Source organism: Elephas maximus, chromosome 19, assembly GCF_024166365.1.
Source record: "Elephas maximus indicus isolate mEleMax1 chromosome 19, mEleMax1 primary haplotype, whole genome shotgun sequence".
Classification (NCBI taxonomy): Eukaryota; Metazoa; Chordata; class Mammalia; order Proboscidea; family Elephantidae; genus Elephas; species Elephas maximus.
Window position 1 is genome coordinate 65,894,948 of NC_064837.1, and position 17,711 is coordinate 65,912,658.

General features: G+C 62.5%; 2 protein-coding genes across 3 annotated transcripts in view; one reads left to right on the forward strand and one right to left on the reverse strand.

The window, feature by feature from the left end:
• MYO15B (myosin XVB) overlaps positions 1 to 13,692 on the forward strand; it is a 32,014-nt gene extending 18,322 nt beyond the window's left edge. The window contains 39 exon segments of the mRNA XM_049861375.1: positions 667 to 762; positions 877 to 1,112; positions 1,197 to 1,375; positions 1,605 to 1,677; positions 2,136 to 2,318; positions 2,551 to 2,654; positions 2,756 to 2,832; positions 2,942 to 3,026; positions 3,209 to 3,307; positions 3,443 to 3,549; positions 3,632 to 3,820; positions 4,029 to 4,110; positions 4,290 to 4,391; positions 4,473 to 4,830; positions 4,903 to 4,993; positions 5,140 to 5,359; positions 5,810 to 5,922; positions 6,130 to 6,189; positions 6,882 to 6,957; positions 7,102 to 7,220; positions 7,410 to 7,528; positions 7,603 to 7,744; positions 7,975 to 8,086; positions 8,186 to 8,349; positions 8,748 to 8,893; positions 9,061 to 9,124; positions 9,214 to 9,286; positions 9,671 to 9,747; positions 10,792 to 10,865; positions 10,958 to 11,073; positions 11,163 to 11,257; positions 11,354 to 11,431; positions 11,510 to 11,606; positions 11,919 to 12,064; positions 12,171 to 12,286; positions 12,579 to 12,712; positions 12,875 to 13,008; positions 13,100 to 13,240; positions 13,353 to 13,692. Of these exon segments, the coding sequence (XP_049717332.1) occupies positions 667 to 762; positions 877 to 1,112; positions 1,197 to 1,375; positions 1,605 to 1,677; positions 2,136 to 2,318; positions 2,551 to 2,654; positions 2,756 to 2,832; positions 2,942 to 3,026; positions 3,209 to 3,307; positions 3,443 to 3,549; positions 3,632 to 3,820; positions 4,029 to 4,110; positions 4,290 to 4,391; positions 4,473 to 4,830; positions 4,903 to 4,993; positions 5,140 to 5,359; positions 5,810 to 5,922; positions 6,130 to 6,189; positions 6,882 to 6,957; positions 7,102 to 7,220; positions 7,410 to 7,528; positions 7,603 to 7,744; positions 7,975 to 8,086; positions 8,186 to 8,349; positions 8,748 to 8,893; positions 9,061 to 9,124; positions 9,214 to 9,286; positions 9,671 to 9,747; positions 10,792 to 10,865; positions 10,958 to 11,073; positions 11,163 to 11,257; positions 11,354 to 11,431; positions 11,510 to 11,606; positions 11,919 to 12,064; positions 12,171 to 12,286; positions 12,579 to 12,712; positions 12,875 to 13,008; positions 13,100 to 13,240; positions 13,353 to 13,415 (4,740 nt within the window). The 3' untranslated portion in view covers positions 13,416 to 13,692.
• Positions 13,660 to 17,711, reverse strand: part of RECQL5 (RecQ like helicase 5) — a 32,047-nt gene continuing 27,995 nt past the window's right edge. For both annotated transcript variants that reach the window (XM_049859648.1, XM_049859647.1), the window contains 11 exons: positions 17,566 to 17,665; positions 17,347 to 17,383; positions 17,173 to 17,231; positions 17,016 to 17,089; positions 16,535 to 16,628; positions 16,139 to 16,276; positions 15,399 to 15,877; positions 15,158 to 15,248; positions 14,720 to 14,944; positions 14,481 to 14,550; positions 13,660 to 14,379 (listed from right to left, as the gene is read on the reverse strand). In XM_049859648.1, coding sequence (XP_049715605.1) covers positions 14,279 to 14,379; positions 14,481 to 14,550; positions 14,720 to 14,944; positions 15,158 to 15,248; positions 15,399 to 15,877; positions 16,139 to 16,276; positions 16,535 to 16,628; positions 17,016 to 17,089; positions 17,173 to 17,231; positions 17,347 to 17,383; positions 17,566 to 17,665 — 1,468 coding nt within the window. In that variant the 3' untranslated portion in view covers positions 13,660 to 14,278. The remainder of the gene's footprint in view (positions 14,380 to 14,480; positions 14,551 to 14,719; positions 14,945 to 15,157; positions 15,249 to 15,398; positions 15,878 to 16,138; positions 16,277 to 16,534; positions 16,629 to 17,015; positions 17,090 to 17,172; positions 17,232 to 17,346; positions 17,384 to 17,565; positions 17,666 to 17,711) is intronic.

Below are 17,711 nucleotides of genomic sequence, written 5' to 3' on the forward strand. Positions count from 1 at the left end.
AAACCCATTGCCATTGAGTCGGTTCTGACTCATATAGGACAGAGTAGAACTGCTGCATAGGGTTCCCAAGAACTGGCTGGTGGATTCGAGCTGCAGACCTTTCGGTTAGCAGCCAAATGCTTAACCACTGCGCCGTCAGGGCTCTAAGAGAGCTTCTGTTAAGGGTGATGAAAAATGTTGGAAATGAATAGTGGTGACGGTTGTACAATATGGGGAAGGTCACTAATGTCGCTGAATTGTACACGTGAAAATGGTTGAAATGACGAATGTTTTGTTGTATATACTTTGCTACAATAAAAAAAATCAGGATCCAAAGCCTAATGCTCTTTCAAAGCCAGTAGGGGTGGGGAATGTATGTGTCTGTGCATAGAAAGCAAGGGTGGAAAGAAAGACACTACAACGCCAACAGTGGTTAACTCTGGGGCCAGGGGATGTTAGCGGTGGGTTTGATTTTCTTCTTCATACTTTTCCAAATTTTCGGTATTGTCTGCATGCCTGGGTCTCCATTTCTAATCAGAACAAGCAGTTAAGGTGCATTTCTAAGGTGGTTTTCCCCATCAGTCCCCCCCGCCCCCGTGCATGCTCCTATGGTCCCCCGAGCGCTGTCCCCTGGCAGTCAGCACAGACGGCCCTGCCCATGCACTGTGCCACCCTTCTGCTCAGCAGGAGCCCTCCCTGCCCCGCCCTGGGCAGCCCCTGGCCAAGCCCCTGACACGGCTGGATGGCGAGAGCCCTCAGTTTGCCCTGGACATCAACAAAGTGGTGCGTGACACGTGACAGCAGGGACAGGGCAGTGGCTCCGGGGCTGGGCCTAGCTACGGGGTGCTGGCTCATCTCATGGAGACACACCCTACCCCCCTCATTTTGTACTGGCAGATGCTGCGGCTCCTCGGGGACGCGTCCCTGCCATCCTGGCAGGAACAGGCCATGGGGGCGTACCTGGTGCGGCAGGGGCAGCAGCGGCCAGGGCTGAGGGATGAGCTTTTCAGCCAGCTGGTGGCCCAGCTCTGGCATAACCCGGACGAGCAGCAGAGCCAGCGTGGCTGGGCCCTCATGGCCGTCCTGCTCAGCGCCTTCCCCCCCATGCCCACCCTGCAGAAGCCACTGCTCAAGTAAGGGCCCCAGCAGGTAGGGGCGCGCGGGGTAGGTTCAGCAGGCTGCCTCGCCCCCACAGCATCCCTGGACTGTCTCAGCAGATTCGTGTCCGACCAGGCACCCAGTGGCATGGCGGCCCTGTGCCAGCACAAGCTTCTAGGTGCCCTGGAGCAGACGCAGCTGGCCCCCGGGGCCACACGGGCCCACCCACCCACCCAGCTTGAGTGGACTGCCGGATGGCGGCGGGGCCGCATGGCACTGGATGTCTTCACCTTCAATGGTGATGCCCCCTACTGCACTTGCCCCCAGGGGGTCACTTCGCCTTCCCGGGCCCTGCCCTCGCCTCACCCTCCCTGCTCTTGCCTGCTAAGCCTCTGGTGGCACAGCAGCCGCTTCCTGGGACCTTGCTCTCCCTCTTTCCCTGCTTTTGGAGCCCCGTGAACAGCAGCCCTTTTCCATGGGGGTGGCCCCCTGTGGTCCCTCATCTGCCCTCTCTCCTGGCCCTGCAGAGGAGTGCTACTCCGCGGAGGTGGAGTCCTGGACCACAGGGGAGCAGTTTGCAGGGTGGATCCTGCAGAGCAGGTATGGGGGGCCTGGCATGGGGGGACAGTGTGGTCAGCGCTGACCACTGTCCCTGCCCTCCTCCTGCAGCCCACTTTCCTCCTCCAGGGCCCAGAGACTGCCTCCCCCAAGGGGCCGGGAGGTAGGGGCATAAGTCGGGGGGCAGGGTGTGGATTCCAGCAGGGAGCAAGGGGTAGAGACCGTAGGGAAAGGTGTGAGAGCACCTGCAGCTCAGGTTCTGGTGAAACAGGCCCATCAAAGAGCCCCTGCACATAAGGAAGGGCTGTGAGCCGCAAGTAACTGGGAGCTGTCTCAGCTGCTGAGCAAAACTGGGCTCCTTGGGGCTGGGAGGGCCTCAGGGCATCGTCTGCTGCACCTCTGTCCCAGCCCTTCCATCTCGGCCAGCTCTGTGGTCCCTTCCCCTGTGGGGGGTCATCTGCTTCACTGACCACCCCTATGTCACCCCCTGCCCTCTCCAGAGGTCTGGAGGTGCCCCCCCGCGGCTGGTCTGTATCACTGCACTCCAGGGAGGCCTGGCAGGACCTGGCTGGCTGTGACTTCGTGCTGGACCTGATCGGCCAGACTGAGGACCTGGGGGATCCGGGTGGCCCTCGCAGCTTCCCCATTGCCTCCCACAGCTACCCCGTCACCTCCCGCACCTCGTAGGTGCCGCCTAGCACCCCTACCCCTGCCCCTGCCCCTGGGGGTGGTGGCCTCCACAGCCACCCTATTGTGTCCTGTGGTTGGTTCATGGTGCTGCAGGCTCATTCCTCCCACCTAACCCTCCTCCCACCCCGTGGGGGCAGTCCCACAGCAGCTTCTAGATCTCATCCCAGCCTGGGCACCCCTCCCCCCCACCAGCCAAGGCAGTGAGCTGGACCCACTCTCCTTCAGAGCCTCTGAAGACATCCCCCCTGCCCCTGGCATCCAGGCCCCCCAGCTGCCCCCGGGACCACCCCCAGATCCAGCCCCAACACTGCCCAGCAGGAGCCACACAGGTAAGGCTGGAATGGGCGTATGGAGGCCTGGCAAAGGGCTGGGAATTGGGTGCAGGATGTCCCACGGCCCGGGTGGATGGCACCAACCTTCTGCTCCGCAGGGCAGGCCCGGACATCGGGGAGCCTGGATGGCTTCCTGGACTACCTCTTTGAGCCAGTCCTCTCCCCTGGCCTCAGTGTGAGTTCCCTGCCCGCTCCTGGAGCCTGACTGCCCCTCCCATCTCTCCCTGGCTCTGGCTCTGGCTCTCGCCCTGGGACCCCGTGACCTGTGACTTTTGTCCCTCCAGGATCTGGAGCAGAGCCGGGCACTTCGAGGCCGCATGAAGGGAGGGGGCGCCATTGGGCCCATGCAGCAGGGTGGCTACCCCATGGGTGAGTGCAGGCTGAACCCAGAGGGGCTCCAGGTCCCTGCCCTGGCAGGGTCTCACTGATGCAGCCTGGGGTCAGAGCTCTGGTCAGCACCCTGGTGGACCAATCTCTTCTCTGTGTCTGGGACTGGAGGGAGGTGGTACGTGGGCCCAGGAGGCACCAACCTGCGGGGCCTGTTCCCTCAGTGTACCCAGGGATAATCCAGATGCCCGGATACCAGCCTGCCATGGTGCCTGCACCTGTACCCGTGATGCCAGCGATGGGTGCAGTCCCCGCCATGCCAGGTAAGGCTGGGGGTCCTGGGGAACGGTGGAGGGAGGGTCCTGCCGGGGGCGCTGAGGGCACAGTGGGCGAGGGCCACCTGCTAAACCACGGCACTCAGCGCCCAGGCCCCGCCTTCCTCCCTCCCTCCCTCCCAGCCATGATGGTGCCTCCACAGCCCCCACAGCCCGTGCTTCCCAGCTTGGATGCCAGTCAGCTGGCAGTTCAGCAGCAGAACTTCATCAATCAGCAGGCGCTGATCATGGTGAGGGTGGGCAGGTCCCGGGCGGGGTCAGGCGGTGGCAGGCCTTTGGGCCAGGCCCGGGCTCTCACCTCTTCCCCTTCAGGCCCAGCAGATGACCACCCAGGCCATGACCTTGAGCCTGGAGCAGATGCAGCAGCGGCAGCGCCAGACCCAGGCCTCCGGGGCTGCCTCCCCGGCTCCACCCCCAGCTACTACCCCCAAGCCCAGGAAGCCTCCTACCCCCCGGGAGGAGCCAGCACGTGACCTGGAGTCAGCAAGTGCCAGCTTGAGGGTAAGGAGTGGAAGCCAGGCAGATGGTGGGCCTGGGGTGGGGGCTGCTGATTCCTGGGCTTCAGGGATGGGAGACACGGGGTGAGGATGAGCAGAAAGGAGGGGAGAAGAGGCTTCTGGCCCCCAGGCCACCCAGGGGTTGAGGGGTACGCTGTGAGTGTGGCCACGTGGCCAGCTAGAACCACGCATCCACTTATCCTTCTTGCCAGGAGGAACCCACCGAGGAGGCTCAGGACAGGCCCTGGCACCCCAAGAGCTTCCAGCAGAAACGGGACTACTTCCAGAAGATGGGTGAGGGCACGCGGGGAGGTGGGCTTGTGCAGAAGCCTGCCACTGCCTCCAGCCTGTGCACTGTGCTCCAAGCGTCAGTGCAGCCTGCCCAGCTGTCTGTCCAGCTGCCTGGGTGGGCACGCCAGGTGGGGGCTCTGGGCAAACACAGGTATGGAGAGGGCCATCTGGGGCACTTACAGGGCAGCAGCAGATCAAGGTGAAGGTGGTGAAGCCTCCGGCCAAGGTCCAGATCGCAAAGGCGGAGGAGCAGGAGGAGGAAGAAGAGGAGGAAGCCAGAGCAGGTGGTGGGAGGAGATGGGTAGGGGCTGTGGGCTCCAGCACTTTGTCTCATCATCTCATCCTCATCTTTCCTTTCTGTGCAGCGTCTCCTCCATCCCCTCCTCCTCCCCCAGTAGTGAGGAAGCCACTGAAACAAGGTGGGGCCAAAGCTGCAAATGAGGCTGAGGCTGAGCCAGCTGAAGAAGCCGGGCCTGGCGGTGGCCAAGGACCAGCCGGGGGTAGGGAGCCTGTAGTGTGCAGTGCAAATGAGGTTGAGGCTGAGCCAGGCAAGGAGGAGGCCAGGCCTGTCAGTGGCCGAGGGCCAGCCAGGGGCAGAGAGCCTATGGCGCAAAGCACGGAGCCCACGGTCCAACGGCTAGAGCCCAGCCGGGAGATCCGCAACATCATCCGCATGTACCAGAGCCGCCCAGGGCCTGTGCCTGTACCCGTGCAGCCATCCAGGTGGGATCCCTGGAGGAGGTGGTGGGGTTGCTCCAGCCTCAAGGACCCCAGGTGACCTCTTCCTGCTTCCAGGAGGCTTCCTAAAAGTTTTGTGAAGAAAAACGACCCCAAAGACGAGGCTCTGGCTAAGCTGGGGATCAACGGTGCCTACTCGCCACCTTTGGTGAGAACTCTGCGCTGCCCCCTTCAGGCCACAAGCTGCTAGGAGTCTGAGGTCTCTGGAAGAAACAGGCCTGAAGCCTCCTCCACTCTTGGTTATGTGGCCTTGCCCTCTAGACACAGCCTGTGCGCTTTCTCTGTACCTCCCAGACGCAGCCCCCTAGCCTGGGGAAGGGCCCCCCGCCAGCTGTGGCCCCTCGACCCAAGGCCCCCATCCAGCCAGGAACCTCCAGCTCCATCAAGGAGAAGCAGGGCCCCCTTCGGGACCTGTTTGGCCAGACCCCACCCTCTCCCGGTGCACCCCCACCTCCGCCAGCACCCCCACTGCCTCTGCTCGGGGACCCAGAGACCCATTCAGCTGAGCCCCGTGGTAAGGACCTCTCATCCCCATGGGGCGGGCTCAGTGGGGTGGGGGCAGGATTCCCAACAGACTCTGGGTACTCAGGGCAGAGGTCAGCTACCGGCTTCTGGACTTCGGAGCCATCAGGGAGGAGCCCCAGCTTCTGCGTTCCCACCCAGGGCAGGGCTGTCACCCCTGGGGCCTGCCTGATGCCAAGGGCTGTGCCTCACAGGGTGTTGTCCTGCAGGCAGATCCGATACCTCCGTGGGGAATGTAGTGGCCCTGGCTGACATGGTTGGGAGCACAGGACCTGGGAAGCTTAAGAGCAGGACATGGAGGCAGGAGAGGGTGCCTGGGGCAGTAGCAAGGTGGCGGTAGGCTGAGAGGGCCCTCAGGGGCTCCTGGGAGACAAGGGTCTTCACTCCCTGGGGCCCAGTCATTGATCTCTGGCAGGCCCTTCACCTGATACCCTTCCCCCAGTCTTGATAGAGCCCATGAGTGACCAGGGGGTCTCCACCCAGCTGCTTGTGCCCTCGGGCAGTGTATGCTTTTCCTACACTGGTGCGCCCTGGAAGCTGTTCCTACGAAAGGAGGTGGGCATGGGGTGGCTCTGGAGGACATACCTGGGACCCCAGGCAACCCCTCCCCATGCTCAAACACTGGGATCTGCTTCCCTGAGCCAACTTCTCAGGCCTGGTTTTCTGGTCTGGGCCTGGGAGGGCAGAGGTGGTAGGGGAGTCTGGGGAGAGGGGCAAGGGCACTGAACCCTTCTCACCTTGGCTCATCTACCACGCCTCCAGGTGTTCTACCCCCGGGAGAACTTCAGCCATCCCTACTGCCTCCGGCTTCTCTGTGAGCAGGTGAGAGCAGGCCCACCTGTGAAACACTTGCAGACAGATGGTGTCCCCAGGCCCTTGGCTGAACACCTGGGCCAGGTCAACACCAGCGTGAGGGGCATAACTAGAGCCAGCACGCACAGGGCACCCTAAACACATTTGCCACTTAATCTTCACATCATCTCTGAGGAGCAACCATGCCACCACCTTATTTATAGACGAGGATTAAAATGGACGGAGGTGGTGGGTGCACCCCATGGAGAATACACTAAATGCTCCCCAAGTGTTTTAAACTGGTCCATTTTATGTCACGTGAAATTCACCTAAAAAAAAAAAAAGTTGAGATAACAAAGTATATACAGTGCACAACCCAGGGCCGGGCATGCAGTAGGTGCTTAATAAATGGTGGTTGTTACTTTGCCCCCCGCCCTGAAGGCTCCAGGGGCTCGGCCTGTTTGCCCCCAGACTCTGCACTTAGCCTCCCTTCTTCCCACCATGGGGAGGGGGCAGGTGGGAAGTTCTGAGTGGAGGAGCTCTGGGCTCGGAAGTCCCAAAACCCTCTCTGCCCTACCCATGCGCAAGGGGTCCTAGGGGCAGGTTAGCACCAGAGGTACCCAGGCATGGGGGCGCCGTCCAGGGCCTCTCCAGCCTTTCCTCTGCCCCACACGCCTGGGGCTGCTCCCAGGACCTGTGCTGACTGCCTGGCTCTGCCCCAGATTCTGCGGGACACCTTCACTGAGTCCTGCATTCGGATCTCCCAGAAGGAGAGGAGCAGAATGAAGGACCTGCTGGGTAGGGGGTCCTGGGGTTGGGACTGAGTGCTTGGACTGGGCCAGCCCTGAGGGTGGTGGGAGCCACCCCTGGGGTCTCCCTGTGTGAGTATGGGGCAGGGGGAGGGGGCAGCCAGAGGGCAATGGGGCTGTTTCCTGCCCACAGGGGACTTGGAGGTGGGCCTAGACTCCATCGCCTCCACTGAAGACAGCGTCAAGAAGCGCATCGTGGTGGCAGCCCGGGACAACTGGGCCAATTACTTCTCCCGAATCTTCCCAGTCTCGGTCAGGGACGCCAGGGTCAATGGGGTGGGGGTAGGGTCTGCCAGCACAGCCCCCTGCAGCAAGGACAAGAGCTGGGGGGCAGGCAGGGACCCCATGGAAGGGCAGCTCCAGGACACCTTCTTTGGTGTGGGGGACCCAGGACTCTGTGGGGACCCAGGAGCCTGCCGTGACCCACCTGCTTCCCCGCAGGGTGAGAGTGGCAGTGATGTCCAACTGCTGGGTGTGTCTCACCGGGGGTTGAGACTGCTCAAAGTGACTCAAGGCTCCAGCTTCCACCCTGACCAGCTCAAGACCCTCTGCTCGTACAGGTGAGCTGGGCCAGGGCTGGGAGGGGAGAGATGAGTGTGAGGTGACCCTGAACTCACAATCACCTTGTGCACAGCTTTGCTGAGGTGCTGGGTGTGGAGTGCCGGGGCACCTCCACCCTGGAGCTGTCACTGAAGAGCGAGCAGCTGGTGCTGTACACGGTCCGGGCGGGCACCATCAAGTCCATGGTTGACCTGTACCTGAATGAGCTAAAGAAGGCACGTGTGGGCCGGGGTCGGGGCCTCCACCCAGGTGTCACGGCTGGGCTGGGAGTGTCATCCAGGCTTCTTCATGCTGCAGGGGTGGGCTGGCTCCCTAGAACTCTGGGTGCTAGGCAGAGGGTGAAGCCAACCAAGGGGTCCGCAGGACAGGGAGTCACAGCTGCCCCGCCCCCTCCCCACTCACCCACCTGCCCACCAGAAAAAAAAAACCCAGTGCTGCCCACCAGGACTCTGACTATGTCATCGCCCTGCGAAGCTACATCACCGATGACAGCAGCCTTCTCAGCTTCCACCGCGGGGACCTCATTAAGCTGTTGCCTGTGGCCACTCTGGAGCCAGGTATCCCCGGGGACAGGCAGTTGGCTGGCCCAGGGAGGGCCCCTGCCTGGTGTGCAGAGGGGCCAGGTGGCTGAGGTGCCCTCCATGGCTGTCTTCTAGGCTGGCAGTTCGGCTCCTGCGGGGGCCGCTCTGGACTCTTCCCTGCAGACATGGTGCAGCCGGCAGCTGCCCCTGACTTCTCGATGAAGCAGCAGAGCAGCAGGCGCAGGAGTGCGGTGCAGCGTGGGGAGCCAGGGCTGGCTCCGGGGGCCGAGGCCTCAGAGGTGAGGGTGACGGTGGTGGCCTAGCTGGTAGTCGAGGAAGGACAGACAGGGTGCGACCATCCACCATGAGGCCTGCCGGGCTCCAAGGAGCTCCTGGTGGATGGCACTTGGTCTGAGGCTGCCTCGGTACCCTCTCACTGTCTCTTGCCCGTCTCCCCAGCAAGACTGTAAGCCTTCTGTGGGCAGGGGCTGCTGTCCCCATCTTGTCCCATGGGGCACTTACCTACTGCCGCCACGGAAGACCCTGCTCAATGAACAGCTCTGACTGTCCTGGCTCCCTGAGTTGGCTGACTTGGCTGCCCCTCCTGTTTCTCTAGGGTCTGGCTGGGTGGGGCAGGCAGGGCCTCTGGGACAGGCCAGGGGGCACGAGGGTGGCAGCAGGTCTCCTGTGTTCCTAGTGCCCTGCCCAGCCCTGGAACCAGGCTCACAGCGAGGACTTGGAGGCCCCCAGCCTGCCCCCCTTAGCAGGCTCTCTGTCCACCTACTCCCACAACTACAGCATGCAGGAATTCGCCCTGCGCTTCTTCCGGGAGCCCCGGACCTTGTGAGTGCCCCACCCCTACCCCCATGCCTGGCTTTCCACGGTCCCTCGGAGGTGAGCCTCCCTGATCAGAGCCACCAGGCTATTGCTCCTACCCCAGTCCCTTACATACCCCAGACCAAGGGCGGGAGGGCCGGGCAAGCAAGGCTGTCGTCCTGTTGTCCCCGCAGGCTGCACTCAACAGATGGAGATGCCAAGGTAAAGGCCACGGACAGCCTGGTGCAGTACACCAAGGTGAGGGGGAGCAGTGGGGAGGAGCTGGCCTGTGGCTCCCCTCTGCCCTGCATGGACCCCAGCCCCATGGCTCACCTCTGTGGCTGCAGGTGCCCATTCAGGAATCACTCATCAGCTTCAGTGACGAGGACAAGAACAAGCAGGCTGTGGAAAGCTTCCGGGGTGAGTGGCATGCTGGGCCTTGACGTCTGGGGCTGGGTGGTCTGCATGGGGCCCTGGGACCCATGGCCTCTTCTCTCCTTGAGCCCTGCCTGGCTCTGCCTGCTCAGGGAAGCTCTCGGAGTGGGTCCTGTGCCCCTGCCCTCAACCACTTCTCCTGCCCAAGGGCTGTGGTGGAGTCTGGGACTGGAAGGCAGCGGGTGGCTCCAGGCAGCACTACGCATTGTGTGTGGTCTTGGGTGCCCCTGTCTCCCTGAGCCCTAGTTCCCTGGGGTATAAAGCTGGCACCAGGCGGCCTACCTAGCTCATGTGTGTTTTGAGAGTATGGGCAGTATGAGCGGGTGGTGGGCAGTGGCCAACGCCTGGTACTTCCTCTTCTGCCCACAGCTCTGATGCAGTTCATGGGTGACCAGTCCAAGCCCCGGGGCAAGGACGAGGTGGAGCTGCTTTATGAGCTGTTGAAGGTGAGCGGGCTGTGTGCGTGGGAGCCGGGGGCCACCAGCCCAGAGAGCTGCTTCCGTCCTCCTGCCTGGGCTGAGGGCTGCCTCCCCTCACTCACTGTTCACGCACCTGCTCTGTGCTGGGGCTGAGACCCTGCTCTCAGAGAGCTGTTACTCCAGTGGGAGGAGACAGTCAGCAACAGGGGCTGCCATGTGCTCAGTAGGGAGGTCCTAGCTGACATTATTTATTGTGTTACTTCACTGTAATAATAAAGCAGGGGAAGGAACTGTGGTTTTACATAGCATTCTAATCTTAGCTCCTGTGTGACCCTGGGCAAATCAGCTAACCTCTCTGGGCTTCGTGGTCAGATGACATTGGAGCAGAGAGCCATCAGGCAGAGCATCTGGGCAGAGAGAAGGGCTGGTGCACCCATCCTGATATGAGGGTGTGATGGGGATGGGGAGGGGATTGTGGGGCAGCACTGAAGGGCTTTGCAGAGAGGGTTGGCTTAGGCTTGTAGAACTGCTCTGGCTATTGTAGACATTATGGGGGTGTGGTCCCAGGTGAGAGATGGAGCTGGCCTGGGCCAAGAGGCAGCCATGGAGGGGAGAAGTGGCAGGTATGGGGGGGATCAAGGCTACCTCCAAGATGTTGGCCCAAGCCACCACCACCACTCATATCGACCCTATAGGACAGAGTAGAGCTGCCCTATAGGGTTTCTAAGTCTGTAAATTTTACCGAAGGAGATTGCCACATCTTTCTCCTTGGCGGGTTCGAACTGCAGACCTTTTGGTTAGCAGCTGAGTGCTTTAACCACTGCACCACCAGGGGTCCTTGTGGGAAGGCCAAGGGGAAGCAAATCCCAGGATCCAAGTGAAGAGAGAGATTTAGGGTAAAATTGACCTGCTGTGCAGGTGTTGTTGATAGCGGCCCCCTGGTGTGTCACTTTAGCTGTCACCCCCCAAGCCTGTCTCTCCACCTTCGGATCCCTTCCCTCCCTCCCCGATCCACATGGCCACTCTGCCCTGAGGCCTTCCCCTGCCCCCCTGCCCCTCCTGTCCCCACAGCTGTGCCGGGAGGAGAGCCTCAGGGATGAGATTTACTGCCAAGTCATCAAGCAGGTCACGGAACATCCCCAGCCGTGAGTGGGGGTACCTGCTGGGGTGGCTCAGGGCCTCTAGGGGAGCAGAACTCTGGCTCTGGAGGCCTGACGTCCTGGCCTTCTGCCTGCAGGGAACACTGCACTCGAGGCTGGAAGTTCCTCAGCCTGCTCACGGGCTTCTTCCCGCCATCCACTACCCTGATGCCCTACGTGACTAAGTTCCTGCAGGGTGCAGGCCTGAGCCAAGGTGCCTGTTGGTGGGCTGGCAGGAAGGTGGGTGCTTGGCTGGTGGGGGGCTTTGGGGTGCTCTGACCCCCGCCTGGCTCCTCTCTGCAGAGCTGGCCTGCAGCAGCCAAGAGCACCTCCAACGCACAGTCAAGTATGGGGGGCGCCAACGACTACCCATGCCTGGTGAAATAAAGGCCTTCCTGGTACTGGGGGTACAGGCGGAGGGGCTCCTGGGATCCCGTGGGAGAGCGCTGAGCCCCTGCCACTGGTAGACTCTGACCCACTCCCTGCCTCTGCAGAAAGGCCAGGAGGTCCACATGCTTCTGATTCACCTGCCGGGGGGCGTGGACTACAGGACCAACATCCAGATGTTCACAGTGAGCACGGGGCACCCAGGAGGGTGGAGGGAAAGGCAGGGAGAACCCTGCCCCCATCATGGCCTGTCCACATGCCAGGTGGCCGCAGAAGTGCTGGAGGAGCTGTGCAGCCACATGGGCGTCGCGGACCCCCAGGAGGTGCAGGAATTCGCCCTCTTCCTCATCAGAGGGGAAGGTGAGACCCCACACCTGGAGGAAGGGTGGCTGGGTAGTTAGGGAGGTGTCCTGACCTGCTGGGCCCCACACCCACTTCTGCCCATGAGTGAGGCTGTGTCTACACTGGGGGTGGCAGGACAGGCCCCACGCAGTGGCGGCGGGTGGCTTGTGGTGGAGCAGGCTCGGGTGGGACGGGGCTGGAGAGCAGTGCAGGCAGCAACTGGGGTGGTGGGCAGTGCTGGCCCGGGCAGCAGGGCAGGCAGCAGGGCAGAGGCCCAGCACTGGCTCTGAGGTGGCAGGGCAGCCTGTGGACTGTGGGCTCTGGTGGCAGGTGACCTGGTACGGCCCCTTCGGCCCTTCGAGTACCTCAACAATGTGATGGTGGACCAGGACCTGAGCCTGTACAGCTGGCGGCTGGGCTGGGAGACACCGCTACACTTTGACCATCCCACCTACATCTGCATCCATTACAGCCAGGTCAGCCACCTGCTTCTGGTGCCGGGCAGTTGGTGGGCTGCATCCCCACCAAGGGGCTCTGATTCTCGCTTTCACAGAACATGGTCCCTTCACTGCTTCCCCTCAGGTGCTGTGGGACTACCTCCAGGGGAAGCTGCTGGTCAGTGCCCAGGCAGATGCCCAGCTCGCCCACCTGGCAGCCCTGCAGCACCTCAGCAGAAATACCAAGGACCCACCTACAGAGTGAGTGTGTGCCTGCCCCCAGAGCCAGCACCCCTCTTTGTGCCCCCCGGTGCCGACGCCCACCTCAGCACCCCCACCCCCTCCTCTGAGGCCTCAGACCCCAACCAGTCTGGCCATGTGCCTGTCCTCCCACCCATCCCACGCTCCTGGAGGGCAGGTAAGGATGCGTTCCTGGGTGTGGAACCCTTACCCACAGGAGCCACTTGCTCATTTATTTAGCACCTGCTGTATGCCCAGCCCTGCACTAGATGGTCAGGGGTCACGGGCCAAACTGACCCGTCCTATGTCCTAGGCGAGACCTGCTGCTTTACGTGCCGAAGCAGCTGCAACGGCAGCTGAACATGGCCACCATAAAGCGCCTGATGGACCAAGAGCTGAGGCAGCTGCAGCGACACAGCCTGCAGGACGCACAGATCAGCTTCATTGGTGGGTCTGGGATGGAGGTAGGGAGCTGCGGCCACAGGCCCAGGAGGGACAGGTGAGGGTGAGGACTGCAGAGGTGCCCTCACACACCTGGGGGGACAAACAGGGCAGGGTCTCGCCAACCCTCAGGGCCCCGAGGCCAGAACCCTGCCCTCTCATCTCCAGAGGCCGTGAGCCAGCTGCCCCTCTTTGGCTACACTGTGTACGTGGTGCTGCGTGTGAGCCAGCTGGCCCTGCCTGGGCCTGGCCTTCTGGGGCTCAATCGCCAGCACCTTATCCTCATGGACTCCAGTTCCCAGGTAACAAGGCTTTCCCCCAGCACTGGCCTGGGCCCTGGGGGGCCAACCCCCCTCCCAGGCCTCTTGGTGACCTCTCCCGGCCCGCCCACAGAAACTGTACTGCTCTGTCGCCCTGCATGAAATCCAGCGGCTCCGCCTGCTGAGCCCCCGGGAGGAGGGTGGGGCCCCGGGCCTGGAGCTCAACTACGGCTCGGTCCACAGCCCCCAAACCATCTGGTTCGAGCTGCCGCAGGTGAGGCGCACTGCTTGCTCTGGGTGGGAACCCAGGGCCACCAGGCTCAGAAGTGTGCATTGGGCAGAGGTGCGCGGCTGGTGGGAACCCGTGGTGGCCCCTCTGCCCACAGGCCCAGGAGCTACAGCAGACGATTGCCTTCCTGCTGGACAGCAGCACCAGCACACCTTACTAGAGTTGTGGCGGCTGCGGCCAGGGTCTCATCCCAACGCTCTCCCCTGCTGCTACTGCTACTGGGCCATGCTGGTTTGGACTTCACGTGGTGGCTGGGAAGCTGAGAGGCGGGGGCTGCCGCTGGGGAGAGCTGGCCTGGGGTGGGCTGCAGGAGCTCGGATGCCCAGTCTGGGGGACATGCTCACCCGACCCCGGCCCCCCACCGCTGCCCCAGTTCAACATCAGCAAGAACCCAGGCCTGGGAGCAGCGGCTGCTGAGGAAATAAACTCCTAAGAGAAAAGGGATGTGTGTGCGTGTCAGGACAAACATGACTTTATTCATAAACTCTCAGTCCGGCGGCCTTGCTTGGCTGCCTGCTCCCCGCGGGCTCTGCACCTGGGTGGAGGCTGCAGGCAGGCATCTCGAGGGGGTAGTGCGCGGCGGGGGGTGGGTGCTGAGGCCAGCAGGGGCTTCTCCGGAACAGGCCCCAATACTTAGGGCAGGGAGGCCTCACCTCTAGCTTAAAACTTAAGTGCAGAAGCAGCAGCGAGGCTCAGCCTTCTTCCTCTTGCCCTGGCAGCAGTTACCTGGCCACCTTCTCACCTGGGGCCGACCCAGAAAACCAGCCATGTGGGGCAGGTGAGGCAGGAGGCTCTGGGAGAGAGGACCCCAGGCTTCACAAGCAGCGAGCAAGGCGGGCTGGTTCCTGACCTAGACATTGGTTTGGGAGGTGCCTGGAGCCATCCCCAAGGCAAGGTGTGGTTGGAAGGACCCTGAGAAAAGGTGACACCCCAGGCCTGTCCACCTCCCCCTCCCTGAGCAAGGCCGAGGCCGGCCCCAAGGTAGAGTACGAGGAGGGCGCGCTAGTCCCAGGCAGTGGTCAGTCATTGCTGAGGGCTGGACAGGCCCTGCCAGTCAGCGTCACTCTCACACCGGGTTCGGCCGTGGAAGAACTGCCTGATGAGGTTCTGGGCCTCTTCTGTCACTGAATTGTGGGGGTGGGGGTATATGAGGGCCAGTCCCCTCCCTGCAGAGCCTCCCACCCAGTGCCTCCTGCCCTGGTGATGCAGGCCCTCAGGTACTTACCGCTCCCTCCAGGGGAGATCTCCTGAGTTAGTAGGTGTGACAGGTGGCGGGCGAAGCCTTTGAACAGCTCCTGGGCAGCAGAGGGTGAGGAGACCTGGAGGGCACTAGGCCCTACCCTGCCCCCAGAGCAGCCACAACAGCACCCAAGGGTGAGGCAGACTCCCACTCCTGCCCTGCCTCCCACCCGGCCCTCAGGTGTCCCAGGCCAGAGGGTAGAGCAGAGCCCCCAAACCTCCTACCTTGGATGCAAACTTGCCCTGCTTGTAGAAGGGGGTGAGGCACTTGACCACAACACTCGCAGCCTCCTTCAGGGAGATGCTGGCAGCTGGGAGCTGGCAGGGGCCATGGGTCGTTGGGTACAAGGCGCCCTGGTCCCTGGCTGAAACGCTGCCCCTGGCCTCAGCAGAGACGCAGGGCTTGGCTAAGGGGCGAGGCCTCTTCTGAGCCAGGCTCTCTGGGTTCTCCTGGGTAGGGCCACAGTGGAGTCACTCCCAGGCTCCCTTTCACTGGCCCCTCCCCTCCTTCTGGAAGACTGGTCCTCTGTACCCACAGGCTCCCTCCAGCCTGTTCCTTAGCCATCTGCTGCTGAGATAAGGACGTGATTTTCCCCACCCTGCAGCCTAGAGCAGAGCACAGCCATGCTACTTCCCATCCCGCAGGGCCTGGCCCTGACGAACCTGCTGGGGTCTGGGCCGCTTGCCCCTCTGGGTCTCCTGTGGGGGCGTGGGCTGGGCTCCAGGGGGCCCCTGGTCACCGAGTGGGCAGGCACTGACCGAGGGAAGAGCAGGCATCAGGGCTCCAGGTGCTCCTGCATCCCAGGCAGCCCATAGGCCACCTTGGGAATAAGCCCTGAGCTCCAGAGGACCCGGGTAGCCAAGGTGATACTCCCAAAGGTCCTAGTACACCCACCACCCTCACCTCAGCCCTTCCCTGGTGGGCTCCTCAGTGTGCAGAGGGGTGGCAAAACACCCCGGGGCTCCATTGTCATCCCCTGCGCACTTCTCTGGGGCTGCTAGGGGGCCTGATAGGCTCTCCACCCTCTGGCAGAAGCGGGCAATGTTCTGAGAGTCCTTGTGGGCTGCTTCAGCAAGGAGCTGCTGCTTCTTCTTGGCCCGGGCCTTGGCCAGGGGGCTGCCCTTAGAGTCTTTGGCTTTCTTCTTGGGGGAGGGCTCCCCACTCTCAGCAACCCCTCCAGGGTCTGCTCCTCTGGGCCCAGGGAGGGGCTCAGCCCTGTCCTCGTCCAGGAAGCCATGCAGCTGCCTGGGGGGCTCCTGCTGGCTTCCCTGAACAGACTGGGGAACTGGCGCCTCGGACGGCATCCTCTCCATCAGTTCAGTGGCTGTCTGGAACAGGCAGGAGCCTTTGGGGAAGCCGGCTCCCACCCGCTTGGCTTTGAGCTACAAGGAAGAGAGAGGGATCGACCAACAGGCCCCTCGGGACCCACTCACTGGCTGGTCCAGCCACGGCCCCACTGGGTCAGGATCTTGGGGTGTGGGAGGGGTGGGGAAGACAGGTTGCCACTCAGGCATCAGGAAGAGAGGATGACAGGCTGTGGGGGGCGGCCAGCAGAGCAGGGACACTAGAGGGTCTCCCCTGGGCACCCCAGGGCCTGGGCTATGCCTGCCCTGAACACAGAGGGGACCCAGGTCACCACAAACCGAGTACACTTGGGAGGCCGGCAGGATGTCATGCTCACTGGGCTCTGGGGGCCCAGCTTGGGTGCTGCAGCTCCTGGCCCTGCCAACCACATCGGAGTAGAGCTGCTTGTCCTTGGAGGCTTTGTGGATCTCAGCCACCTGGGGCAGAAACAGATGGGATGCAGCGGGCCACTAGTTCCTCCCCAAAGGCCCCACCCAAACCTCCCCCAAGTAGGTTTCTGTGGCCAATGGCTCCAGGCAACTGGACACTGGACAAACTCTGGTCCTCAGGGGGCTGGGTGGAACCTCCTCTAGCCGGCAAAGGAGGGAAGTCAGGCTCTGCCCCAATAAGTGGCCTCCTGGGAGCCCTGGGGAGAGCCCCTGGTGAGTGTGCCTGCCCCGCCTGTCCAGGCCCACCTTCCTCAGCACGCTGGCCTTGTACAGGTTGGCTGCCTTGGCACTGCGGAACAACTCATGTTCTAGCTCCACAGCCTTGGCCTGGAGGTCGGCTCTGTGGGAAGTGAGCCAGACATCAGCCAGGCCTGAGCCCTCACCCCGTAGAGCTTCTGCTGGATTCTCCCTCAAGCGGAGTCAGGGCCTGGTGGGAGTGGCCTTGGGCACATGGGTTCCCACCTGACTCTGTGACACTCTCTGGGTAGTCTTCAGCAGCCACTGGTCACTGCTAGGTCGTGGCCAAGCCTGCCCCCAAGTGGGGCTGTGATGACTTACACCCCCAGGAGTAGAATTGGTTACCATCTGGGGATGTGGGTAGCTGAACATCCCAGGAACACTTCTGAGATGGGGGTCCTGAGGTCTCCAAAAGACTAAGAGCTCTTAGGGAGACCTCAACCCGGGGTGCCTGGCCACATCCCCAGCTCCCATAGTCTGGGACACTCACCCCTCAATGGCACCCGCAGCCTGCTGGTTACTGCTTAGTGCCTCCTGCAGCAGCCGCAGGCAGTGCTCACGGGCCTGTACGGGAGACAGAGAGGATCACATGAGCCTTGCAGCTGGGGGAGCGTCCTGGGGGCGGTGAGGAGCTGCCCACCCTGTACCTTCACAGTGAGCTTGGGGATCTTCCTGCTGGAAGCTTCTTTCAGGGGACAGTCATCATCTGGGGAGGGAACAGGTGGGCGCTTCCACACTATTTTCTGTGAGGTGTGTTCCATCCACACACCCCTCACCCTCACCCCTACCCCTCACCAGCCCCAAGGCATCCCTGAACTCACCTGGGGGTACGAATTCTTCTGTCTTGGGATCTTTACCCTGGAAAAGTCATGAAGGACCCCTGAGGCCCTCGTAGGGCAGCTCCCAGGCCTGGCCAGGAATGGGGCTGAGGATGTGGGCAGCAGGGGCCACCAGGGACCCCACTATCTGCAGGTACCCCACCTGCGGCCAGCTCAGGGCTTGCATAGACCAACCACCCGCCCGAGCCCTGCCCTCTTCACCTTGCGCAGCTGCATCTGCTTCTGATAGAAGAGACTCCATTCCCGCTTGTGGGCCTCGTCTCGGCCCTCGTCCCCACTGCCTCCGGAGCCTTCGTCGTACCTGGGGGCAGGCTGGGCGTGAGCAGCCCAGAGCCTCATCTCTGGCC